This window comes from Brassica napus, chromosome C8 (genome assembly GCF_020379485.1).
Source record: "Brassica napus cultivar Da-Ae chromosome C8, Da-Ae, whole genome shotgun sequence".
NCBI lineage: Eukaryota > Viridiplantae > Streptophyta > Magnoliopsida > Brassicales > Brassicaceae > Brassica > Brassica napus.
In genome coordinates, this window is record NC_063451.1 from 17,170,106 (window position 1) to 17,195,784 (window position 25,679).

Genomic DNA, 25,679 nt, shown 5'->3' on the forward strand with positions numbered 1-25,679 from the left:
ATGGCCCATTAAACAGCTGTTGTTTGCGTAAGTCACGGCGCCGTTAAAGGAAAACTGTAGCGACCGTGTTCTGAAGATCGATGTTAGGATGATCTGAGGACTGACTGGCCGAACTGTGAGAACGTACTGAATGGATTGGATTATGCTAGAAAGAGCTGATCAGAGTTCGAAGGACTTTCCGTGGGTGGATGGGAGAACTTGGATCGGCGCCAGATTAGTAGCGACTAGAGCAAAACCATGTACCTGATTAAAGCAAGGAACAGATCTGTTTTTGAGCCAAACAAAGCTCCATCAGTCGGTCTTACGCTCGGGTTATTGAACAGGCCGTTCGGTTTGTTGAAACTTAGGATGTTCGGACAACTCGATGAAAATCCAGGCAAAACGAAATTTTCTGGCAGCGATGGTCGGATCCGGACAAGTGTTGCTGGATTCGGACAAGACGGTTGAACTGGTCGGCTAGACAGCGATTGTCTGAAATCAGACAAGGCGGTTAAGACTGTCGGCTAAGCTGAGATGAGCTGATTCAGTAGTATCAGTCTAATTCGGACAAGGCAGTTAGGGTTGTCGACTGGATCAGTCAGCTCTAGCTCGAGTTTCGTCTAAGTAAAACTGGCGGGAACAGTTAAAGTCCGAAAAGGGGAAAAACTCGCGCTGGAACGCTTTGGAGCGCGGGGTGGCGGTTACGGATTAAGAGTCGCGAGTAAAATAAGCGGGAATGGTTAACTTGGCAGTTTCTCGGGCCTAAACCGCCCAACTGCCCATTTTAATCGTCTCCTTTGTCTTATTTCGCCATTTCTGTACGGAAAGGGGAAGAAAGAACCAGAGAGAAACTGAGAGAGAGAAAAGTCCGATTAAGGGAGAGTTTTTGATATTTGGCTGGATTGATCAAGTCCGAGTCAAGAACGATCGTCTGTGGGGTGAATCCGACTGTCTGAACGATCGAAGATCCGACGGAAACCACTCAAGAGGTGTTAGAAGAGACCGAATCAAACAGAACAAATAAGACAAAGGTGAGTGCGTGACCGTAGCCTATCGTACTGAATCGTAGTCTGATTGATAGGAATGTTCTATGTACTGATTGCTTGTCTAATTCGAATTATCTGCTAAGTTTTGGCTTCGTCCGAACAGTCGGTTCCTTCCATTGACGCATCTGGATCAGATCATGCGCCTAGAGCCGTATTGGCCTGCTAGGGCTTGACTGAATCTGATGGCGCTTTGGCTTGGAATGATTGGGTCAGCTAAGTAACTGACTGATGATAAGCATGTCGGTTTATTGACTGATTGTTTCGATTGCTTTACTTGGCTGAGTGGGACGGAATGACCGCTCTCACTAAGCATGTTGTTTGCTTATGCCTCCTTGTTTGGATGCAGATCAAGACCAGACCCGAAAGGGTAAGGACATAACTTGAACACGAGACAAGGGCAGGAAGGAAGGATGGTGGGTTTGGGTATATATAGGACGAGATTAACATGTAATGGCCTATAGCGAACTGACTTGTTAACTCGAACCTCAGATTATCTATTCAAATCGTATTATGCTTTACTTGACTGTCTGAAAAAGAACTAACACTCTGAAATAATTCTAAGTAAGAAAAAAATGAAAACGGCCCAAGTCTGATCGAGGAAGTCGAGCCAGACTCGTACTGATGTTACGAAAAAATGGGTCGGGTCCTTTCAAGTGGTATCAGAGCGGAGTCGAGTTCTAGGACAATCTAAGTATAGTGGGTTATTGGGGCAAACCATCCTTCCAAACCTGACGTCTCGCGGTAAACTATGTGTTCCGAGTCCTGATCCCAAGTTAGTTTTGACTAACTTGCCTGTGATCTTGTTTCAGATTGCAAAAAGTAACTGTAACACAAGAAGGACTGTGAATGAGACCGCTGAGGGGTCTGCGAGCAACGTGGCCAGGAATGAAGCTGGTACGGAAGAGGCTCGGAATGCTGCTCAGAATGCAGTGAATTTGAGCAATGCTGCAGCGGCTGGTGCTGCTGCTGGAGCTGCTGCTGCTCCGGTTGGATTGGAAGCCGTTTTAGCTATCTTGGCGCAAGTCTTGGCAAGATTGCCTGCTGCGACGGCACCTCCAGTGGCTCCACCTGTTGCGGAGGAAGTGGAGAACGTGGTACCTGATGGAGAGGAGGCACACGTTGTTAGGAATCTGTCTTACCTCAAGGTTATGGACCACATGCAGAAACGGGGAACAAAGTTCTTTTCGGGTGGTTCCAAACCAAAGGAAGCAGATCAATGGATTGACAGGAAAGGGCGGAACTTTAAGTTGATCCGTTGTCCTCTTGCTTACAAGAAGGACATTGATGTCCACTACTTGGACGGTGATGCACACCTCTGGTGGCGAGGTGTAGCGGCTCGGATAGGTGCTGAGCAATGCACGTGGGCCAACTTTAAGACCGAATTCCGTGGGAAGTATTTTCCGCCGGAAGCATTTGATCATCTCGAGGGAGCTTTCTCAGACTGGAACAGGGATCTATGACTGTAAGGGAGTATGAAGCGGAATTCAACAGCCTCAAGAAGTATGTTGGGCGTGAGGCCGAGTCGGAAATCTCCTTGGTCCGCAAATTCATGTGCGGACTCAGGGTTGATCTCCGAACTCGTTGTAAGATCCGCAACTATGATACTGTGGCCGAACTGGTGGAAAAGGCCGCAGAACAGGAAGCTGGAATCAGTGAGGAAGCCAAGGTGTTTGGCACAGTGGTGCATGTCCATCCTGGTAAGCATGGGGGAAAGAATCAAAAGCCGGTGAAGACTGGCTCTTCCAGCAAGCCGAATGCAACAGGTCGCAGTGCGTGTTCGACTTGCGAGAAGATGCACTCTGGTGTCTGCCGTGCTGCTACGGGAGCTTGTCACCGTTGCGGAAGTATGGATCACAAGGTGCGTGATTGCCCTGAGGAAGATCTAAGGCCAAAGAGCCAGAACAAGGGTGCTGGGGAACGTGTGTGCTACAACTGCGGCGAAACGGGGCACTACAAGAATCAGTGTCCGAAGGACGCGCAATCTGCTGGGAAGCGTCCGAGTGATGGGCCTCAGCCGGCGGCTAAGAGGCAGGCCATCATGCCGCGGGTGTACACAATCGGGGATGAGTCAATGGACCCAAGCACGTCTCGTCCGATCACTGGTAAGTCATCCTATCTCTCACCTTTGCCTTAAGAATTTCTGTGTGAAATTGCTTGCTTGTAGAGTAGGTCCTTAGTGTTCCGGGTGAATATGTAGGGACCTTAGTCATGGGTGGAGTGGCAACCCATGTTCTGTTTGATTCTGGTGCATTACACTGTTTTATGCAACCCGAGATGATTGGAATAGGGGAATTTCAGAAAAAACCAGAAGAAGAAGTAAGAGTGGTTCGGGCAGCTGGTGGTCAGATCATGTACACTTCAGGGAAAATCCGAAACGTCTATGTGATGATCGGAGGAGTGAACATGCCAGCCGACTTGGTCGTTTGCCCAGTGAAATCATATGATGTGATCCTTGGAATGGATTGGCTGAGCAAATACAAGGCACATCTTGATCGTCATCGTGGCCGAGTTCAGTTTGAGATAGGCAATGGAAAGCTTGTCTATCAAGGGGTCAGACCGACCAATGGGAGTCTGATCATTTCAGCACTTCAAGCAGAAAGAATGCTGGAAAAAGGATGTGAGGCTTATCTGGCTTCAATCACACCTGAGGAAGCCGGACCTGATGCTGAGTTGGAAGGGATTCCGATTGTAAAGGAGTATGATGACGTGTTCAAATCCTTGACAGGATTACCACCGGACCGTTCTGATCCTTTCACGATTGAGCTTGAGCCGGGCACAAAGCCAATCTCGAAAGCTCCGTACCGGATGGCTCCGGCTGAAATGGCAGAACTTAAGAAACAGTTAGATGAACTGATGGAGAAAGGGTTTGTGCGCCCAAGCAGTTCACCTTGGGGCGCACCGGTTATGTTCGTGAAGAAGAAAGATGGTAGCTTCAGGCTATGCATTGATTACAGGGGGATTAACAGAGTCACAGTGAAGAACAAGTACCCTCTTCCAAGGATTGACGAGTTATTGGACCAACTCCAAGGTGCTAATTGTTTCTCCAAGATTGATTTAGCTTCGTGATACCATCATATTCCGATTGCTGAAGAGGATGTCCGTAAGACAGCCTTCAGATCGAGATACGGCCACTATGAGTTTGTGGTCATGCCCTTCGGATTGACCAACGCCCCTGCAGCCTTTATGAAGATGATGAATAACGTTTTCAGAGAGTACCTGGATGAATTCGTTATAGTCTTCATAGACGACATCTTGATCTACTCAAAGAATCAGGAAGAGCACAAGGACCATCTGAGAATGGTTTTGGATAAGCTGCGGGACCATAAGTTGTTCGCCAAGCTCAGCAAATGCAGCTTTTGGCAAAGAGAAATTGGTTTCTTGGGTCATGTGGTCTCGGACAAGGGAGTGTCCGTGGACCAATAGAAGATCAAGGCCATTGCGGACTGGCCCAGACCAAGGAACGCAACAGAGATCAGGAGCTTTCTCGGACTGGCTGGATACTACCGACGGTTTGTTAAGGGATTTGCCAGCATGGCTCAACCGTTGACAAAGTTGACCGGGAAAGATATTCAGTTCGTGTGGACAGAAGACTGTGATGTGAGTCTCAGCAAACTCAAGATGATGTTGACGACTACTCCAGTATTGGCTCTTCCAATGGACAACGAGCCATACGTGGTGTACACAGATGCATCCAAAGTTGGACTTTGGTGTGTATTGATGCAGCAAGGCAAAGTGATCGCGTATGCGTCTAGACAGCTAAGGAAACACGAAAGGAACTATCCAACACACGACTTAGAGATGGCTGCTGTCGTGTTTGCCCTGAAGATATGGCGGTCTTATCTCTATGGTGCTAAGGTCCAAGTCTTCACGGACCATAAGAGCTTGAAGTATATCTTTACTCAACCAGAGCTGAACCTTAGACAGAGGTGTTGGATGGAACTGGTTGCGGATTACGACTTCGATATTGCCTACCATCCGGGAAAGGCAAATCTGGTCGCGGATGCCTTGAGCCGGAAGAGCGTAGCTTCGGCTTCAGAGAAAGACATGGAGGAACTAGTTCACATGGTTGGAACCTTAAGACTAGCTGCCTTGACTGACGAAATGGAACCGTTGGGTCTTGGTGCAGCGGATCAGGCGGACTTGTTGTCCCGAGTTCACCTTGCACAGGAAAAGGATGAAGATCTGATCAAAGCTTCCAAGAACGAGAAAACGGAGTATCAGACTTCAAACAATGGGACGATTCTGGTTAATGGCCGAGTGTGTGTTCCTAACGACAAAGGATTGCGGGATGAGATCCTAAAGGAGGCACATCAGTCAAAGTTTTCGATACATCTAGGAGCCAATAAGATGTACTGAGACTTGAAGAGATACTATCATTGGGTTGGAATGAAGCGTAATGTTGCAAAATGGGTAGCTGGGTGCCCAATCTGCCAAATGGTTAAGGCAGAAAATCAAGTTCCGAGTGGACTACTTCAGAGTTTACCCATCCCAGAATGGCCTTGGGATAAGATCACGATGGACTTCGTGACCGGCTTGCCAATCAGGAACGACAAGGACGCTATCTGGGTGATAGTGGACATATTGACCAAGTCTGCACACTTCTTGGCTATCAACAAAACAGGCAATGCAGCGGTGCTAGCCAAGTTGTACGTGGAACAGATCGTCAGACTTCATGGAGTTCCGGTAAGCATAGTGTCAGACCGAGACTCCAAGTTTTATTTGGCCTTCTGGAGAGCTATGCAGAAGTCGATGGGGACCACGGTCCATATGAGTACAGCATATCATCCGCAAACGGATGGACAATCAGAGAGGACAATCCGAACACTTGAAGACTTACTGCGATCTTGTATTCTGGATTGGGGAGACAAATGGGATCAGTACTTGCATCTGGCTGAGTTTTCTTACAACAACAGCTATCATGCAAGCATTGGAATGTCGCCATACGAGGCATTGTACGGACGTCCGTGTAGGACACCGTTATGCTGGACCCAAGTGGGGGAGCGCAGCATATTTGGCCGAGATTTTGTAGAAGAGACAACTGAAAGAATCCGAGTCTCTAAACTGAAGATGAAAGAATCTCAGGACAGACAGAAGAGTTATACAGACAGACGCAGAAAAGACCTTGAGTTCGAAGTAGGAGACATGGTATATCTCAAAACCGTCACCTACAAAGGAAAGGACTGATCCTCAAAGAATGCTAAGCTAAGTCCAAGATACATGGGGCCGTACAAGATCCTGGAAAGGATTGGAAAGGTCGCCTGCAAACTGGAACTGCCTTCATCGATGGCTCAGTTCCATAACGTGTTCCATGTATCTTTGCTGCGAAAATGCATAAGGAATCAAGACAATGTGGTTCCTGAACCACCATCTGACTTGAGAGAGAACCTTACTGTGGAAGGACGACCAGTCCGGATCATTGGTAGAAAAACCAAACCTGAAGGCAGAAAGAATATCAAAATGATCCAAGTCGTTTGGGACTGCGATGGAGAGGAAGAAACGACTTGGGAGCCAGAGGCGAGAATGAAAGCTGAATTTCCAAAGTGGTTTGACAAACTCACGGAAGATTCAGGAAGAAAGACTTGAGGACGAGTCTGAGCCAAGTGGGGGAGAACTTGTAGCGACCGTGTTCCGAAGATCGATGTTAGGATGATCTGAGGACTGACTGGCCAAACTGTGAGAACGTACTGAATGGATTGGATGATGCTAGAAAGAGCTGATCAGAGTTCTAAGGACTTTCCGTGGGTGGATGGGAGAACTTGGATCGGCGCCTGATTAGTAGCGACTAGAGCGGAACCATGTACCCGATTAAAGCTAGGAACAGATCTGTTTTTGAGCCAAACAAAGCTCCATCAGTCGGTCTTACGCTCGGGTTATTGGACAGGCCGTTCGGTTTGTTGAAACTCAGGATGTTCGAACAACTCGATGAAAATCCAGGCAAAGCGGAATTTTCGGACAGCGATGGTCGGATCCGGACAAGTGTTGTTGGATTCGGAAAAGACGGTTGAACTGGTCGGCTAGACAGCGATTGTCTGAAATCAGACAAGGCGGTTAAGACTTTCGGCTAAGCTGAGATGAGCTGATTCAGTAGTATCATTCTGATTCGGACAAGGCGGTTAGAGTTGTCGACTGGATCAGTCAGCTCTAGCTCGAGTTTCGTCTAAGTAAAACTGGCGGGAACAGTTAAAGTCCGAAAAGGGGAAAAACTCGCGCTGGAACGCTTTGGAGCACGGGGTGGCGGTTACGGATTAAGAGCCGCGAGTAAAATAAGCGGGAATGGTTAACTTGGCAGTTTCTCGGGCCTAAACCGCCCAACTGCCCATTTTAATCGTCTCCTTTGTCTTATTTCGCCATTTCTGTACGGAAAGGGGAAGAAAGAACCAGAGAGAAACTGAGAGAGAGAAAAGTCTGATTAAGGGAGAGTTTTTGATATTTGGCTGGATTGATCAAGTCCGAGTCAAGAACGATCGTCTGTGGGGTGAATCCGACTGTCTGAACGATCGAAGATCCGACGGAAACCGCTCAAGAGGTGTCAGAAGAGACCGAATCAAACAGAACAAACCGACTCTAAGACAAAGGTGAGTGTGTGACCGTAGCCTATCGTACTGAATCGTAGTCTGATTGATAGAAATGTTCTATGTACTGATTGCTTGTCTAATTCGAATTATCTGCTAAGTTTTGGCTTGGTCCGAACAGTCGGTTCCTTCCATCGACGCATCTGGATCAGATCATGCGCCTAGAGCCGTATTGGCCTGCTAGGGCTTGACTGAATCTGATGGCGCTTTGGCTTGGAACGATTGGGTCGGCTAAGTAACTGACTGATGATAAGCATGTCCATTTATTGACTGATTGACTCGATTGCTTTACTTGGTTGAGTGGGACGGAATGACCGCTCTCACTAAGCATGTTGTTTGCTTATGCCTCTTTGTTTGGATGCAGATCATGACTAGACCCGAAAGGGTAAAGACATAGCTTGAACGCGAGATAAGGGCAGGAAGGAAGGATGGTGGGTTTGGATAAATATAGGATGAGATTAACATGTAATAGCCTATAGCGAACTGACTTGTTAACTCGAACCTCAGATTATCTATTCAAATCGTATTATGCTTTACTTGAATGTCTGAAAAAGAACTAACACTCTGAAATAATTCTAAGTAAGAAAAAAATAAAAACGGCCCAAATCTGATCAAGGAAGCCGAGCCAGACTCGTACTGATGTTACGAAAAAATGGGTCGGGTCCTTTCGAAAACCCCAAGTCGGTCGGAGGAAGTGAGGAACCACAAGGAACAGTCTCTGGTTAGGAAAATGGTGCAGCCCCGATTCGTCCGTCCGTCGCCTTCCTCCGGCACCGGAGAATCCAACTCATCCAATCTGTACGTCGCGAATTGCGGGCCGGCGGTTGGACTTTCGCACGACGCGATAGGGGCGGTGTTCTCTGCTTTCGGTGAAGTGAAGGGCGTCTACCCGGCGGACGAGAGCGGCGTTCGTGTCATCATCTCTTTCGCGGATCCGTTCTCCGCGAAATCCGCTCTAGAATCCTTGAGTGGTCGGCCATGTCCGGACCTCGATGGACGGACTCTACATATTCGACACTCTGTTCTTCAGTTACCTTCCCAGGTAGGTACTCCCAGTTACATTTGTGCTTTCAAAGTTTTGATCTTTAATGTTGATGTTGGGTTTAAAGATAAAGACAGAACCTTTGTGTCTTGTATTAGTGATTCGGTTGCGATGAGCATTCTTTTTCAACTTCACTTGCACCGATTTGTTCTTTTATGTAACGTTATGTTAATGTTGGGTTAAAGACAGAAACTTTGTGTCTTGTCTGTGATTCGGTTGCAATTAGCATTCACTTGCTCACTGTTCTATTTTTGCTTAGACGCTGGTGAACGAATGCGTCCCAGTGTCTTTGTCTGGTTCAGATTTGAATATCCCAGGGCTCTTCCTGTTACCTGATTTTGTCACTGCTGAAGAAGAACAGGTACTATCTGTGATGTGCTTTAAGGTCTAGTATGCACTTGATGATCATGATGATCTCTTCTCTACCTATTTTGTTGCTGCTTATCGTTCTCTGTCTCTATCAGCAATTGCTTGCGGCTGTTGATACTCAGCCTTGGATCGGTCTCGCCAAACGGCGTGTTCAACACTATGGATATGAGTTTTGTTACGGGACAAGAAATGTTGATACCAAGAACCGTCTCGGAGAGCTTCCACCGTTTGTTTCTCCTATACTCCAAAGAATCTCATTGTTCCCGAACCTTGACTACGACCCAGCAAGCTTGAAACTAGACCAGTTAACGGTACATCATCAACACTAGACTCTTTATAATGCTTTTGAACTACATTGATGGCTGAGGAATTCTTGTTGTAGGTAAATGAGTACCCATCTGGTGTGGGTTTATCACCTCACATTGACACACATTCAGCGTTTGAAGATTGCATTTTCAGCCTTTCCTTAGCTGGTCCTTGCATTATGGAGTTCAGAAGATACTCTGCTTCCACCTGGAAAGTAACCTCAACCAGCACGGATGAAGAAGAGAAGCCAGATACCTCCACTTGCATCAAGAAAGCTTTATATCTTCCTCCTCGGTCTATGCTCCTATTATCCGGGGAAGCTCGCTACGCTTGGAATCATTACATTCCACATCACAAGGTTTGTATACTACTCACCAAAACCTCTGTTTGTTTGTCTTGGCTTCAATCTCTCCTTTGAGATAACTTTGACCTCAACTCTTCTATCTACTGCTGTGTTCTCTAATAGATTGACAAGGTGAAGGATAAAGTGATCAGGAGAAGTCCGAGAAGGGTATCTTTCACATTGCGGAAGGTATAATATTATCGACAACTTTCTAGACGATGGTGTGACCAATTAATTCAGAAAGATTGATAACTTTTTTTTGGCTGCAGGTGAGAAATCATCCTTGCAGGTGTGAGTTCCCACAATACTGTGACTCTCAACAACAAAAACATAACTGAGGCAAAGGAGAAATTAAGTGAAATGATTTTTGAAATGTAGAAGTTTGAGTATCAAACTCTCAACTCTATAAATGTAGATTTCTTTTTTATGTCATCCAGCAACAATACTACCAATTATAGAGACTATTATGCACGATATCTAATGATTCAAACAGTTGTGTTTGTAATTTGTAATATCAAATTGCAAAGGAAAAAAGAATTCTAAGAGAAAATATTGGTTATATTTGACTGATATCAAATTTAAGGTTCATTGCATGATTTTTAAAAAGTAAAGGGGACGGAATAAAAATATTTTCCTAGTTTTTCAGCAGACTGTATATTTCATTTTGAACCCTCTCGAGTCAAAGGCCAAACAAAAGCTGGTTTAATTAGTACTCTACAGATGTTTAACAATACTCTTCTGCTTCATCTTCCTCGTCCCATTCCTCCTTCTTTCACCAGGTGGGTTGTTTCCTTATTTGTACTTTCGAATTCACTAATGTGACCAAATCGAGAGAAAAAAATGAACAAAATTTTATCCTCTCGAATCTTCGATTTTAGTGGGCTGATACTTAATAATAGGCAATGATTGACTGATTCGGCCTCTTTTAATTTCAACCTAAATATTGATAATTTTCATAGCTTTGTTGACCCTTTTGATTTTGATTGAACAGTTGTCGAGCCAGCAGGAAGATTCTTTCGAAAAGGATGACTACTGCAATGGATCCTAAAGTTGGAAAATTTGAATCTGTTGAAGGAGCTGATCTTAATTCAATCAGTAAACCTGATGGTATGTTCTTGTGGTTTCTATAAATGTCTATGTTAGAAATAAAAGATGGTAAAAAACTTGTAAGTATGTAATTTTCGAGTTGGCGAATGTGATGAGAGTTTTAATTGTTTGCAGGCATCAGATTCCGTCTCGTTTCCTATAACATACTAGCTCAGGTATTCAAATAATCAAAGGTCTTTCATAATGATTTGACAAAAAAAAAATTTGTATTCTAATTCACATCAAAACTGAGTCCTTGTATTGTGTGTTTTAAGACTTTAAAATTTATAGATAAATGTAGTTTCTTTTACCTTTTTTTGTTTGTTTGTTTGGTTCATGTGATTTCTCATCTCTTTGAGCTTATTCTTTTCCTTTCTTTTAGGTTTATGTGAAGAGCTCCCTTTTCCCACACTCTCCACCTGCCTGCCTCAAGTATGTTTCTCAGTTTTGAAATCCAGTTTTTTCTTACATTAGTCAAACCCCCTTTGTGATCAATAGCCTAGAATATAAACACTTAACTCAAGATTTGCCTCTAAAAAGTTTATTTCCGATCATGATTACAAGCCAAAAGTACTAAAACAATAATGGATCCTATTGAGTGTCCAAGAACTTTGGCGATTAGGGTTTCAAGGTGGTTTCTTCCCCAAGGCAGCTTGCCGGCGCCGCCAAAGGTTTACCGATGGGGGCTCCGGCTAATTCTGACTCGTCTGAGATGGGCTCTCCGCCTATTTTGACTCCGGTTCCTTCAAAAGGCAATTGGGTTAGAGCGGTTCAAGGTGAACAGAAAGGTCTAAAGAGGTACGAGGTTAACGTGGTGATGAAGGATGGAGTGGGATCGATCTTGGTTCCTGATGAAGTGAAGGATGCATCTCCCTTATGGGATGAATTTCTTATGGGAAAGTTTTTGGACAAAGCACCTCACATCGCTAAAGGCCATGCCATAGTGAATAAGATTTGGGGTTTGGGAGATAAAACACAGATGGTGGAGGTGTATATTATCAACTCGAACACTATGAAGTTTAGGGTTCCAAACTCTTCAACGAGGAAACACATCCTTCGTCGGGGTATGTGGAATTTGGCTGGTATTCCAGTGGTTATGTCTAACTAGTCCCCTTTCATTGAGGAGGATCAACCAGAAGAGAAATCCATCCCGTTATGGGTACATCTCAAACATGTCCCAATGAATATGGTATCTTGGAAGGGTTTGAGTTTGATAACAAGTCCAGTGGGAGTTCCTGTTAGGCTCCACCCGGAAACAGCACAATGTGTCAATTTGAAGTTGCAAAGAATATTTGTGAATGCTGATCTCACAAAAGAACTTCCTAAATCGATGAGTTTCAACCTAAACGGTAAAGAGACTCTTGTCGAGTATATCTACCCTTGGCTCCCCTCGAGGTGCTCTAACTGTATGAAGTGGGGCCATCTGGAGCAGGCATGCTTGGCTCCAAAGAAGGTTTTGAAAGAAAAAACAAATGTAGAGGTGGAAGAACAAACAAATATAGAGGTGGAAGATGGTGAAATTGTGGGTTCATCAATTAATGAGATTGATAACTTGGAGGAACAAGCTGATACGCAGAGAGAGGAGGTTCCTGCTTCAGATCAGTTAAAGGATAAGGAAGAAGAGCAGAGTATGGAGTCTGATGGGGTGAATGATAGGACTCGGGTGGTGGATGTGGAAGCAGAGGAAAATATGGGTTTAACAGAAGTAACAGTGAGGAGTCAATCAGCGGAAGCGATTACCCCAAAGGAGCTGGAGTGGTCTGATGTGTCCCCAGGGAAAGCTAGTAGATCACCTAAGAAGATGACAGAGCCTGAACAGGTCTTGACTACCTCAAGATTCTCGGTTCTTGCTTCAACGGAGGAGGAAGAGGAGGTTAATGAGGATACCGTCCAGGAGGGTCTGTAGATTATGTTCAGGAAGGTTCTGAGACTGCTGAAAACCCTATGTCAGCAGATACGCAGAGGAAGATTAATCAAACAAGAGAGAAGGACCAAACTGTGGTTATCATGCGGCAGTCTCTACCAAGAGACTCTAAAGATAAGCACAAGTTTCTATCTGACCCGAGTGCTCAGAAAGCCAAGGAGGGTGCGCCTCTGGCTTCGAGCAAAAAGTCCACTCGCAAAAATAATTGATGTCTGGTTTCTTCTGGAACATCAGAGGACTCAATAAAAAAACTAAACACTCTGTAGTTCGAGAATGGATCAGAAAGTGATCGTTCCAGTTTGGCTGTCTACTGGAGACGAAAGTAAAGGAAACAAAAGCAAATCGTATTGCTGAATCAATTTTTGGTGATTGGTCTTTCCTGTCTAATTATGAAAATAATAGGTTGGGAAGGATTTGGATTGTCTGGAGTCCGAAGGTTAGAGTGACTCCATGTTTTAAGAGTGGCCAAGTAATCACTTGTGCCATCTTACTGGATGGGATGGCTGAAGAAATATTTTGTTCTTTTGTTTATGCTGCTAACACAATGGAAGAGAGAAGGGAGCTATGGCAGGATCTGAAATCTCATCAGGACTCACCTATGATAAGGAACAAGCCATGGTTGGTTTTTGGAGATTTTAATGAGATATTGGATGAAGAAGAGCACTCAGGGAATGAGGACATGTCGTTGGTGTCAAATGGGATGAGAGAATTTCAAAGCATGGCCAACTATTGCTCGCTTATTGACATGTCTTATCAAGGTCCCAAGCTCACTTGGAGCAATAAAAGGGACAATGACTTGATTTGCAAGAAACTGGATCGTACCTTGATGAATGATTCATGGCTGCAGATGTTCCCTTAAGCTTATTGTGTCTTTGAGGCGGGAGGTTGCTCTGATCATATGCGCTGTAGGATTGTGATCCAGGAGGGGGTGGCTAAAGTTCGAAAACCTTTTAAATTCATTAATGCTATTGCTGAGTTCCCGGAGTTCCTTCCTTTGGTTAAAGATTTTTGGGCTACTACGGATCCTCTCTTTAACTCTACTTCTGCTTTGCACCGCCTGTCAAAGAAGTTGAAGCTGATGAAACCTCTTCTGCGGCAGCTGAGCAAAGTTCATATTGGGGAAATAGAGAAGAAAACAAAGGAGGCTTGGGGTATCCTCTGTGATCGCCAAAATACTACTATGCTCAACCCAACACAAGAGAATATGAGAGAGGAGTCACTAGCCCATGATCGCTGGAATTTTCTTTCTACTCTTGAAGAGAAAATTCTCAGTCAAAAGGCAAAAGCTCATTGGTTGGGCATTGGAGATGGCAACAATAAGCAATTTCATAGAGCCGCCAGAGTTAGAGAGGTTCGTAACGCGATCAGAGAGATCCATAAAGAAGATGGTACAATAGCAAAACATCAAGAAGAAATTAAGGAGGAGGCAGTGAGGCATTTTTCTCTGTTCCTATCGCACAAGCCGGATGATTTCATAGGCATTCTAGAAGCAGAACTTAAACAACTTTTGGGGTTTGAATGCGAAGAAACAGATATGCGGTTCTTAGATAAGGAGGTATCAGAGGAGGAGATTACAAAAGTTTTATTTGCAATGGCAGCCAACAAGTCCCCAGGACCTGATGGGTTTACTTGCGAATTCTATAAATCAGCTTGGCCGGTTATTGGAAAAGACTTCGTTGTAGCAGTTCAGTCTTTCTTTACAAGAGGCTTTCTACCCAAAGGAATAAACTCTACTATCTTAGCCCTTGTACCAAAGAAAGATGAAGCAACAAAAATGGGAGATTACAGACCCATCTCATGTTGTAACGTCTTATACAAGGTACTTTCAAAGATTTTGGCGAACAGGTTAAAAAAGATACTCCCAAAGTTCATCTCCACGAATCAGTCAGCGTTTGTCAAAGACCGCCTGCTCATGGAGAATGTTTTGCTAGCTTCTGAGCTTGTCAAGAGCTACCACAAGCCAACAATATCATCTAGATGTGCGGTAAAGATCGATATCTCCAAGGCTTTCGATTCAGTTCAGTGGCCTTTTCTGCTGTCTATTCTCTCTGCGATAAATCTCCCGGAAAAATTTGTTCTTTGGGTGAAAAAGTGTATTGAACTGGCCTCCTTTTCGGTTCAGATCAATGGAGAACTAGCTAGTTACTTTAATAGTTCCAGAGGGCTTCGTCAAGGATGTTCTCTCTCCCCATATCTGTTTGTTATCTGTATGGAGGTGCTGTCTAAGTTGCTAAATAAAGTAGCTTTGGAGAAGAAAATAGGATATCATCCTTACTGTTAAGAGGTCCAGTTGACCCATCTCTGTTTCGCAGATGACTTATTGGTATTCTCAGATGGCAAAAAGAGCTCGGTGGAAGGGATTCTCGAAGTCTTTAAAGATTTCGCTGGTATGTCAGGCTTACATGTAAGTCTGGAAAAGTCTACTTTGTTCTTGGCTGGAGTATGTGAAGACAGAGAGGCCATATTGGAGCAGTTTCCTTTTGAGATTGGGACTCTTCCGGTTCGTTATCTTGGGGTTCCTCTCTTAACAAAGCGTATGACATCGAGTGACTATTCCCCTCTGGTAAACAGAGTCAAGAAACGTATAACAACTTGGACGGCACGGCAGCTCTCCTTTGCAGGCCGCCTGCAACTTATAGGCTCTGTGATCCACAGTATAACAAACTTCTGGATGTCGGTTTATAGGCTCCCGAAACAGTGCATTAAAGAGATCAATCAGCTTTGTTCATCGATCTTATGGTCTGGTCCGGCTATGTGTACAACAAAAGCCAAGATATCTTGGGACAACGTATGTAGACCGAAAGAGGAGGGAGGTTTAGGGTTACGGTCGTTGTCTGAAACAAACAAGGTATGTTGTCTCAAGCTCGTCTGGCGTATACTGTCGCAGACTACTCTTATGGGTCAAATGGGTTCAGCGGTATCTGATAAGAAAGGGCTCCTTCTGGAGTATCAGCGACACAAGCTCTCTAGGTTCTTGGATTTGGAAGAAGCTATTGAAGTATAGATCTCTGGCCAGATCTTTTGTACAAGTAGAAATAAGAAGTGGAACTCCTACTTCTTTCTGGTTTGATGAGTGGTCCCCCTTGGGGAGGATAATAGACCTCACAGAAATGCAAGGTTGCATCGCGCTTGGGATCAATCTCAACGCCACCGTCGAGTTTGTTATTCAAAACTACCGGAGCCGCCGCTACAGAGAAAAACACTTGATCACCATTGATAAGGAGATCCTGAAGTTGAGAGCCCAGGGGCTTACAGAAGAGGACGATGTGGTTAAGTGGAAAGGGAAAGGCAATGTGTTTCGACCTTGTTTCGACACACACCAAACTTGGAACTCTATTCGAGTGCCGCAGTCAAAAGTTCAGTGGTATAAGGGTCTCTGGTTTGCTGGATCAACTCCAAAGTGCTCTGTTATGTCTTGGGTTGCTGTACATAATCGCCTGGCAACAGGAGATAGGCTGCTGCAGTGGAACTCTCAGGCAAACGCTCAGTGTATCCTCTGTAACTCTGCAGTCGAATCCCGAAATCATCTTTTCTTTAGCTGCACCTTCACAGAGACTATTTGGAGGAACCTTACAAGGAAGCTACTTGGACAGAACTACTCACACATATGGAGTCAAGTTCTTGATCTTATATCGACACACACTGTCTCAGGGGAGACAAGGTTCCTCCTAAGATACGCTTTTCAAGTTTCAGTGCACAGTATTTGGCTGGAGAGAAATGGTAGGAGACACGGCAAGGTTCAGAGACCTCCGAGCATTCTTATCAAGTTCATCGACAAGCAAATACGAAACCGAATCAGTTCACTCCGGGGACGAGCTGGAACATCTTTCAACAACGCGATGGTGGTTTGGTTTTCGTCTAGAGATTAGACGGGTTCTACTCCACAAAATTTGTTTCAAAACTATCACACAAGCTTAAACTCAAGTTGCATTAGTTTGTACAAAAGCCTTTTTTGATCTGAATAAATTTAACATTCTTTCAAAAAAAAAGTGTCCAAGAACTTTACCTAGAAACAGCCTCACTATGTTTGGTTTTGCTCCCAGTAGTGATCTTTTTAATATACATGTACTTTGCAAGTATCCTAAAATTGTTAAGATACTTGCAGTAAATGAGACCTGCTCTTCCTTTTTGTGCCGCAGATGGAAAGCTCGTTCACATGCCATTCTCAGCGTTCTGAAAAAACTCCAGACTGACTTCTTTTGTTTGCAGGTTTGTTCTTGTCAGCTTTCTTCTTTTGAGTTTTTGGTTAGAAATTTAGAAACCCTTCTTCTCATGAGACCAAACTACATCTTAGTTATCCATTGGACAGTCTCCACTAGGTAGGTAGTTAATATTGTTACATATTTCTCTCAGGAAGTAGATGAGTACGATAGCTTTTACAGAAAAAACATGGAGTCTCTGGGCTACTCTGGAATTTATATTCAGAGAACTGGGCAGAGAAAGCGTGATGGTTGTGCAATCTTCTTCAAGCCTAGCTGGTATATGATTAAAAACAGTAGTCGTGTTTCCATTTTAGTGCAGAAACCTTAATCTGATAGAAACAAGACTCTTATTTGGATTTAGTGCAGAATTGGTCACCAAAGAACGGATCGAATACAATGATCTTTTGGACGAACAGAAGATTGAGACCTCCAACGAAGCAAAAGGTGATGAAAAAGAAGCGAAAGGTATCTAATATGTCAACTTCTTTGTGGTGATTCTTTTATATCTCAAACATCATTTACCAATTTCTTATCTACTCATGTTCCCTTCAAACAAAAAAGAACATTCTGGAAAAGACAGCCGTGACCTTAATGATCCACAAGTGAGACTAAAACGCGATTGTGTTGGGATAATGGCTGCTTTTAGGATCAACAAGCCGTTTCATCACATGGTCATCGTGGCCAACACACATCTTTACTGGTAAAAAAACAACTCTTGTTACCACCTATTAGTTAAAGCATGTCTCATTCTCATGTTTGCTTTCTTTCTAGGGACCCGGAGCTGGCTGATGTGAAGCTTGCTCAAGCCAAGTATCTACTTTCACGACTAGCTCAGTTCAAGACGCTAATATCAGATGAATTCGAGTGCACACCTTCGTTGCTACTTGCTGGTGACTTCAATTCAATCCCTGGGGATATGGTTTGATTCAATTCCTTGCCTTTAGTTCTACACTTTAAATCTATTTTCTCAATTGTTTTGTTGTTTTCAGGTGTATAGTTACCTAGTATCAGGTTATAAGAAACCTGCAGAGACCATAGAAGAAGAAGAAGTGGCTCCTATTCCTATGTGTAGTGTCTATGAAGTGACAAGAGGAGAGCCTAAGTTCACAAACACACTTGATTACATCTTCTTCTCTCCTTCAGACTTCATCAAACCTGTGAGTATCCTCCAACTACCTGAACCCGAATCTCCGGATGTTGTTGGTTTCTTACCTAATGATCATCACCCAAGTGACCATTTACCTATAGGGGCTGAGTTTGAGATCAGTCGTGAATAGAAAGTTTTGTTTCCATAGCTTCATTTTTGAATTGTGTTCTAGCAGTGAAACATACACAATACATAAGTGTTGAAAGACTTGCATCAGTTTTCTCAACAAACTTTAAATTTACATTTTTTTCTGGTTCTTAAAGAAGATTTGAATTTTCTATAGAAAAGATTTATTGTCATGACATGTTTACATATGATGATCTCGTGGAATAAGATTCCAGCCGATCATAATCTACCTTATCTATCAACCACTAAAGTATGGTACTGCTGCACAAACTTTTTTTTTACCTATTGAAACTCAAAATGAACATGTTTGATGTGTGTTTCACCGAACAGTTCATGGATCATAGTCAAAGCTTCTGGAAACAACCCGCAAAAGTTCATAGCCTTTCTCTATTACTCTCGACCTTCTTTCCGGTTGCCTAGTTTTACTTCAACACCAAGCAATCTCACTTACTATTAACCTTTGATTGAATCGTAAAACCCCTCAAAACATCTCCCGGCCGAGCCAATAGCTATCTGAAAAATCTGGATTTTTACAATAAAACCTGCAATATGGGCTGGGCTGACTTGTTGACGGTAAAGGAAGACTGAGAGTCTGAGACCATTACCTCGAGCTACAGAGGCAATGTATTACCTCGAGCTACATTGGCAACGTCTTGTCTGTAGCTGTAGGTGAAACCACCGACGAAAATCTGAAACAAAACCATATGTCAGGGATAGCAAACATAGACACAAATGGATTACTGAACTGACAATCAGTACTCATTCACAGATTTGATACATTGTATCGAGAGTCGCCGACCTGGACTGATGTTAGCTCGGTTATTTCTCGGACAAGGACCCGCTTTGATCTTGTCTTCAGGACGACTGAACTGGATTTTGGACTGGGCGCTCCCTTACTTGGAACTGGCAACCTAGCGCCTGTAATGATGGCTCGTGGTCGGTCTCTGCTATTGTGTGGCCTGAACTCGGAGCAGCTTTAGAGTCTTAACTCGGTTTTTTAAGCCAATGTCTGCTAAAATCTTCCAACCACGGACCTGAAAAAATGAACACAGCTAACAGCAAAACAATATGCCCAAAGGAAGAAGCTCTCTTTATTATCTGTAAAATTATAGTTACAATGAGACAAACCAATAGTCTTGAGTATTCTTTTTTTCACATTTCCTGCATCACATGTTACTTATGCACGGTAAACAAAAACAAAATCAGGGAGCTATTTTGCTGGACTTCAGATATTTAAACCTATGGTCAAAAGTGTTTAAGGCTTCTTCAGATATTTCTTGGCTTCTGCAGAGAAGCTTCTTGCGATTTCTTTATTGGAGAATGTTAAAGGAAGCTCTTCATCAGCATCATCAGTCTCTCCTCTGTCTATCCAGCTATGAGGTCTACTTGAGTCTTTTGGACTATCATCTCCTTCTCTGGATTCCATGGGCGAGTTTGGTTCGTCTGGTAACTCACGATATAAGTGTTTGATTATGAACAGAGCAGTATCATTATCTCTCCAATAGTTTCTGCACAATATATATTACAGTCATTTGAGTTCTTACTTCTAAACGTAGATGTGATGTTTTCATCAATGAAGAATTTCACTTACGTATGAGCTCCTATAGCTTGTAGATACGGATGCTTAAAAGTTTTTTCCTGCATCACCCAAAGAGTCAGTCAATTATTATCTGAAAACTAGCATGCTTAAGCCAAATCCAAAAGAATATTAAAAGGCTATTAATTAGGTGATGAATGATGATGCATCATGATTTCTTCTACCTGTAGCATGTGATCTATTCGACCATCTCGAGTTCCAGTCAACCTTTCCATCATTAAGGAACCATAGGACCTTCCATCCTTTTCGTCATCGGTTTCTTCAGTCTCTGTTCAAGGAACATTAGAAAGTAGATGGATGGATTCATCAACTGTGGAGATGCCATTTGGAGCCATCATATGGGAGTGAAAAAATGAGCAAATCGAACTTTTACCTTCTAGTTCATCCGAGCTTTTGGATTGGCAAATAGTGAGAACTCTTGTCTGCATGACAATTAAAGATGAGGCTTGTGTATGTTGAATCGCAAAAGATTAAAAAAAACTAAGTAGAAGTCTGGGAACACACACCCTTGCTGAAACAAAATGATTCATTAATCTCTGTGAACGCTCCGCAAAATCCTCTTTGAAATCCTATCGAACATTGCAGCAAACAAAATTAGAAGAAGCAGGAAACAGGAACACTAAACCATAAGATTTTAATTACCTGTAATCCAATATGCAACCGCTTGCCACCTCTGTGGTAAGGAACAAGAACAGGTCGTTTGGGAAGGTACTCTTTGCAGACAAGTGGCTCCACTCTGCACGCATGAAACACAATAACACTGTCAAAATAACGTAATATAAGGAGAGACCATAAACTAGCTAGAATACTTTTTTATTCCTATGAAGACCAACCTATACGCAACAGGATCATAGGGGTGAAAAATGTTGAACATTCGACGACAAGCTGGCATCTCTTCAATAACATTTCCCTCTTCCCAGTAATCTTTTCCCTTACCTAAGACATGTTAAACAGCTTTTACATTTAAAAAAAAAAGGAGACTTTATAATTGGATAGCAGAGCAAATAACGTACAAGAAAACTCTACTCAACAAGTATTACCTATCCCAAGACGTATATTTCGAAGGGCAAGGAAGACTCCAAGAGGAGAGCCAACTGCAAAGAAAGTGTCAACCTGGGCAGGATATACAGTTAAAAGTTAGGCTGACACTTTTTGCATTGTGGTTCGAATGAGATTGAAAAATATTAAGTATACGATCCCAGACCTTGAACTCCAGCTTTCGGTATTTGATATAAGGAGTAAAGCTAGAAGGTGCAGTGGCATCTTTAGTTGGCGCCTTCTCAGGTATCATAGATGTCTTGGTTTTTTCTGTTGATAACACCATTTCATATCATCAGTAAGATGTACATGCAAGAAGTTCCAAATACGGGAAAGATAAAAGTGGAGGTTCAGAAATAATACCATCGGTTATTCTGGCATTTTCTGATTGCAGTTGCGCTACTTTTGACCTCAATGATTTAACCTGGGATTAAAAATAAAAATAACTATTTTTTTGTTTTGTTCAATCCGCAAACAAGCTGGAGAAAAACTTCCACAGAACAGAAACCTAAGGAAGTATGAGATGCTGTGAACACAAATGCTGAAAGCTTGCAAGAACCTAAGCTACAAAATTTAATCAAAGGACTGAAAATTTGAAAATTAGAAGTGGTAGTATTTACCTCTTCCTGCAATAACTTGATCATCTCCTCGTTTTTAGAATTTTCACATTTTTTCTCCCATGATTGTCCTGGAAAAGAAGAAGAATCATACGTTCTACAGTCAGCTCCATCTGGTCCATCCTGTGAGGAAATAGCAGCACTAACGATGTCCACTACAGAATCAGAGACCAACGAAGGACCTTCTTGAATGACATCTTGATGCTCCAACAACGTTGTTTTTTTATCCATCATGTCATTATCTTCACCTGTGATTTCCTCGGTGTTATTCAACTGGTTAGATTTCTCTGGCTCAATTTTTGATGATTGATGCGAACTACAAGGTTCATCAGCGCTAGCTTGAATTGGAGGAGATTCTTCATCTGGAAAGAATTTCTTGTATACTGCATCCATTGGAAATGGGGATGACAAATTGTGCTGATGACATAAGATGTCATAGGAGAGAACACTCCCCAGAGAATGTCCATATATGGAAATCTGTATAATAAATGTCCATGAACAGAACATGAGTTTGTTTAATTTAATGGAAGCTTACACTAGTCACAGATTGATGAAATGCAATAGACTTATAACGAGATATGCACCTTTCCATCATAGTCCGGGTTTCTCTTTATAAATTTCAGATACAGTTTATTGAGCTGGTTTGAGACCTGAAAGATGTAAACAAGCACAGATTATAATGATGCAGAAGATGATAGTAACAATGTCTAATAAGCTATTAGGCTGTTCAAAAATTCTAAAACTAAATCACAAACTAGATTCAGTTTGGCACTACTAAAACAAAAAGAGTATCAAAGTTGGGAAATTGCAATACCGAATCAATAATAGCCTGACAATAAATGGGGCTCATGTAGTATAACACATCATGAACAGTTGCGCTCAGCATCTCTCGCAAACGCCGTACACCGTCTAAAGTACATTTATCAACAGCAGCTTCACCACTTAGCTTTAAACCCTTCCTCCACTACAAAAAACAATATAGAAAGAAAGAATAAATGAAGTAAAATCATACTATACAAAGATAAACCAGAAAAAAAAAAGATTTATATATAGAGAGATACCTGGCATGGGATGAAAAGGACTCTTTGAGTGCCGAGCTGATGAGAGGTTAGATGACGTTCCCCTAAACCTGCTGTGATTTGGCGAAAGTTTCCAACGTCGTCAACAAGATTAGACTTTTCACCTTTTTGGCCAATACCATGAACCATGAATACAAGATGTCTAACAGGGACCTGGACATAATAACACACAGCACAAAAAAATTGAGATATTCTGAAAATAGTTTGACAACAGAGATCAGATGCTCTATATGCAATTCATTGGAAACGAGTATACTAAGACATACTTGTGAACAATAGTCATCCATTTCTTCCTCCTTTTGTTGGCGTACTTCTTCCTGAACAGAAGCAAAATAAATATGATTCGATTGCAGGAACTCTTAATCAGCAAACACAAAAATAAAGCTTACTCAGTGAGCTTTCACAATTTCTAATGAGACCTTAGAAAAGAAATGTGAGAATAAGTTCCAGAATAATTTGTAAGAACCTGTGTAGGTTTAGGAGAGTAGGAGCCTGCATAACCGCGTCTCAACTTAATTCCATTGCCAGTATAGCCAACAATGCCAGAGAGCCCAGAGGGATCCACATTAAGCCAAGCTTCCCATGTATTATCCTCCCCAGTAAAGAGAGCATGAAGTCCCTACATTAACAACTTGGGATCATATCATCTATGCAATCACTCAACTGAAAAGAAAATTACAATTTTCATACCCATGAACTCAAGTACATACCAGACTGGAACCCTGCAAATCGACACGAGCTGCAAACAACCCAGAGGGTTGGAACCTTCTTCTATGCCAAACCTAACAAAACACCAACCTAAATTGGTCAATTGTTATCATCTACAATTTATATCAACAAGTTTCAGGAAATCTCAACAAATAGGAAAAAGCATCAATTGTTTATAGGCCATAAAATCAAAATGTATTGCACAGAAAGATAGCTAACCTTGTTAAGATAAGAAATCTCCAACTGTTCAGCAACAGTTTCTGGAATTGGAAGCCAGTCTAGGCCACCTTTACGAGCAAACCAGTGGCCTCTAAGCACGCGCCGGTTATCTCCATTCCAGTACACGGGAAAGCAATGCCTCCTTACCAAGTCCACCTACAGCATTCCGGTTCCTTGATCAGAAATGGACTGAAACCTCAACGGTCTTTACCTCATACAGGAAAATTCTAATGGGTTCCTAATGGTTCAACAATGTTAATTTTGACAGGAAAATTCTAAGATACTATCTTTAAACCTCAAAGGTTTTACCTCATATAGCCCACCCTTAACAGGTACACCAACCCTCTCCTCTTCGAGTGCATATAGACTAGAGGACACAGAAGCTTCTGAGAGAGTTTCAGTAGAGTGCTTGTTCGATTTACTTTTAGGATTAAGTTGTGGAATAGGGCCTTGACTGCATTCTGCATACTCTTTCCACCAGAGTGAAAGTAACTCATCCTCTCTCTATAGCAAAAATTGCCCAACACAAATTATAACAAACGACAGTTCCATTCAAATCTTGAACCAAAGAGCCAAATAGTCAAGAACATGTAGAGATAAACAAATACATTGTAAAACTAAAAAAGAGCTTAAAAAGAAGGAGAAGAACCTGGAGGAAAGAAGCCTCAATGGCAAGAGAATCCCTCATCCCAAAACGGAAATACTCACTCTTTCCTACTACATCAGTGCCAGGTACTGAAGCAGCTAACTCTGCAGAACAAAAAAAAAAGAGGATAAAAACTTTTAAAAGGATTATGAATCAATCTCTTGTCCCAAAATTACAAGAAAGGCAAATAAAAGACTGACCGTGTTCAGCCAAAGAAACCTTACAGAAGTACCAACGAACATCACTCCCATCTGAAGGGCTTGTGGTCTGAGCGAGATACTTTTGCCTGCCACGGCATTGCTCGATTACGTCTTCTAACCTGGCGATGTTGGAAGGAGTGTTCTTCAGCAAATCCGGAGAGGTTGTATTAACCGCAGGGGTGCGCTCTGTATCTTCCATCTCATCAGAAATAAAACCTAAAATCACTAGTCAGAATCAACAAGAAAGTCTGACTGATTTCGAATTTCGAATTTCGAATTATCATGACAAAACCCTACAGAGAAATTCTATAATAAAATCGTACCGAACGAATATTGATCGATTATCTTTGAAGAATCACGTGAAGAACTGGCAAGAGAAGGAAAGATTTAGAACGGAGAAGAAGAACTAATTCAACACGAAAAAGGCTGTTTGCTGCAAAAGAAAGAGTGACAGCTGGGTAAATCGAATTGAAGGTTTGTTTTTGCAAAGAAGACCCAAACTTTGCTTAAGCGGGTTGCGCGCACTATCATCTAATCAACAATTGCCACGTGGATGCCATGTCAGCATTTCGCAGCCGAACCCATTTAGCTATGGGTTTCGATTTAAGGCCAAGCTCATTCTTAAACAAATGTGGCTTATCAAGTACCAAACGGGTATGGAGAGGTGACATCTATCTATACATTCTTTAATACTGAGTTCATGTGATAATTAATGAATGATTAACGGTCAGAAATCTCAGTTTATATTAAAAGTTAATCGACGTCAAAATAATGTTACAACTGCCAGACGAGTTCGATATTCTAATAGAGCTCGCTACCTAAGTAAATGTTTTGAAACCCCAAAAGCTCCAAATAAAACTTCTCTACAACATTTATATAGCTGAAACTGTTTTGATACAAGTGTGAGACGAGTTCGATATTCGATGTAAACCGATCCGTCTTAGTTCTTCAAGAATTTACAAAAACGTCATCGTTTGAAGTTTAATTTTGTAAGAGTCGTTCTTGACGTAAGGCCAAATGAAACGGTCTGTAAGAAAAATCAAATACCTCATGGCAAAAAAAATTTCACTACGGCTTCTTGAGGAACATAACTTTGAAATCACACTCCACATGTGACTGTTAATCTCGGCTATACAGCTCATACGATAGGTTAAGACTTAAGATCAACGAAGATAAAATTAATAGTAACCAAAGTCAATGTTGACTTGATCAAAGTAGTGTTGATTTTCTTTGGGATTTTGATGGGTTTTTGTTCTTTTATGTTTTGTTGACTTTTTAACTGGTTCTCAAACGACTGGATCAGATCTTTGAATCAAGATTGGAGTGGAGTGAAATTCGTCTCCAAATAGTCTCCATGTCTCAACATCATTTGAGCAATGAAAAAGACATTTCACATGTGAAGCCTGACTGCATGAGGAAAGATTGGAAAGAAC

The 25,679-nt window shown here is 42.4% G+C and overlaps 3 protein-coding genes and 1 pseudogene across 5 annotated transcripts; 3 read left to right on the plus strand and 1 right to left on the minus strand.

Moving 5' to 3' along the window:
* Positions 1-1,317: 1,317 nt before the first annotated feature.
* On the plus strand, positions 1,318-5,381 carry LOC125591878 (annotated as a pseudogene).
* A 2,819-nt stretch (positions 5,382-8,200) lies between these two features.
* Positions 8,201-10,209, plus strand: LOC106412207 (alkylated DNA repair protein ALKBH8 homolog). The gene is made up of 6 exons (XM_048765574.1): positions 8,201-8,639; positions 8,899-9,000; positions 9,104-9,319; positions 9,391-9,672; positions 9,781-9,846; positions 9,927-10,209. The coding sequence occupies exons 1-6, from the start codon at positions 8,250-8,252 to the stop codon at positions 9,993-9,995; spliced, it is 1,125 nt and encodes a 374-aa protein (XP_048621531.1). The 5' UTR covers positions 8,201-8,249; the 3' UTR covers positions 9,996-10,209.
* Positions 10,210-10,291: 82 nt separating this feature from the next.
* On the plus strand, positions 10,292-18,315 carry LOC106351701 (carbon catabolite repressor protein 4 homolog 4-like). Its single transcript, XM_048765573.1, has 10 exons — positions 10,292-10,436; positions 10,649-10,764; positions 10,879-10,919; positions 11,126-11,175; positions 16,807-16,876; positions 17,021-17,145; positions 17,231-17,334; positions 17,431-17,569; positions 17,641-17,788; positions 17,859-18,315. Exons 1-10 carry the CDS (start codon positions 10,378-10,380, stop codon positions 18,144-18,146), a joined length of 1,140 nt encoding a protein of 379 aa, XP_048621530.1. The 5' UTR covers positions 10,292-10,377; the 3' UTR covers positions 18,147-18,315.
* An 896-nt stretch (positions 18,316-19,211) lies between these two features.
* On the minus strand, positions 19,212-24,755 carry LOC106415737 (phospholipase SGR2). Of its 3 annotated transcripts, XM_048765572.1 has the most exons (23): positions 24,570-24,755; positions 24,247-24,462; positions 24,050-24,150; positions 23,710-23,904; positions 23,401-23,556; positions 23,184-23,255; positions 22,940-23,092; positions 22,740-22,790; positions 22,456-22,626; positions 22,209-22,358; positions 21,979-22,044; positions 21,577-21,871; positions 21,398-21,465; positions 21,141-21,201; positions 20,944-21,047; positions 20,780-20,852; positions 20,573-20,675; positions 20,382-20,475; positions 20,246-20,308; positions 20,113-20,161; positions 19,904-20,007; positions 19,734-19,780; positions 19,212-19,650 (listed from the first exon to the last, which is right to left on the minus strand). In XM_048765572.1, exons 2-23 carry the CDS (start codon positions 24,443-24,445, stop codon positions 19,398-19,400), a joined length of 2,628 nt encoding a protein of 875 aa, XP_048621529.1. In that variant the 5' UTR covers positions 24,446-24,462; positions 24,570-24,755; the 3' UTR covers positions 19,212-19,397. The 3 variants fall into 3 exon arrangements, with proteins under 3 accessions (XP_048621529.1, XP_013711956.3, XP_048621528.1); XM_013856502.3 differs by having other exon boundaries at positions 21,398-21,871; XM_048765571.1 differs by having other exon boundaries at positions 21,398-21,871; positions 24,247-24,471; positions 24,570-24,732.
* Positions 24,756-25,679: the final 924 nt, after the last annotated feature.

Excerpts from the sequence above, each read along its gene's own strand:
- LOC106412207 (XM_048765574.1), top strand. The coding sequence starts at position 8,250 with ATGGGTCGGGTCCTTTCGAAAACCCCAAGTCGGTCGGAGGAAGTGAGG. Across the intron at positions 9,673-9,780 it reads ATTACATTCCACATCACAAG|ATTGACAAGGTGAAGGATAA; the intron begins GTTTGTATACTA and ends GTTCTCTAATAG. Across the intron at positions 9,847-9,926 it reads TATCTTTCACATTGCGGAAG|GTGAGAAATCATCCTTGCAG; the intron begins GTATAATATTAT and ends TTTTGGCTGCAG.
- LOC106351701 (XM_048765573.1), top strand. The coding sequence starts at position 10,378 with ATGTTTAACAATACTCTTCTGCTTCATCTTCCTCGTCCCATTCCTCCT. Across the intron at positions 17,570-17,640 it reads GCCAACACACATCTTTACTG|GGACCCGGAGCTGGCTGATG; the intron begins GTAAAAAAACAA and ends CTTTCTTTCTAG. Across the intron at positions 17,789-17,858 it reads ATTCAATCCCTGGGGATATG|GTGTATAGTTACCTAGTATC; the intron begins GTTTGATTCAAT and ends TGTTGTTTTCAG.
- LOC106415737 (XM_013856502.3), bottom strand. The coding sequence starts at position 24,445 with ATGGAAGATACAGAGCGCACCCCTGCGGTTAATACAACCTCTCCGGAT. Across the intron at positions 24,151-24,246 it reads GGTTTCTTTGGCTGAACACG|AGTTAGCTGCTTCAGTACCT; the intron begins GTCAGTCTTTTA and ends TTTGTTCTGCAG. Across the intron at positions 19,651-19,733 it reads CAAGCTATAGGAGCTCATAC|AAACTATTGGAGAGATAATG; the intron begins GTAAGTGAAATT and ends TATATTGTGCAG.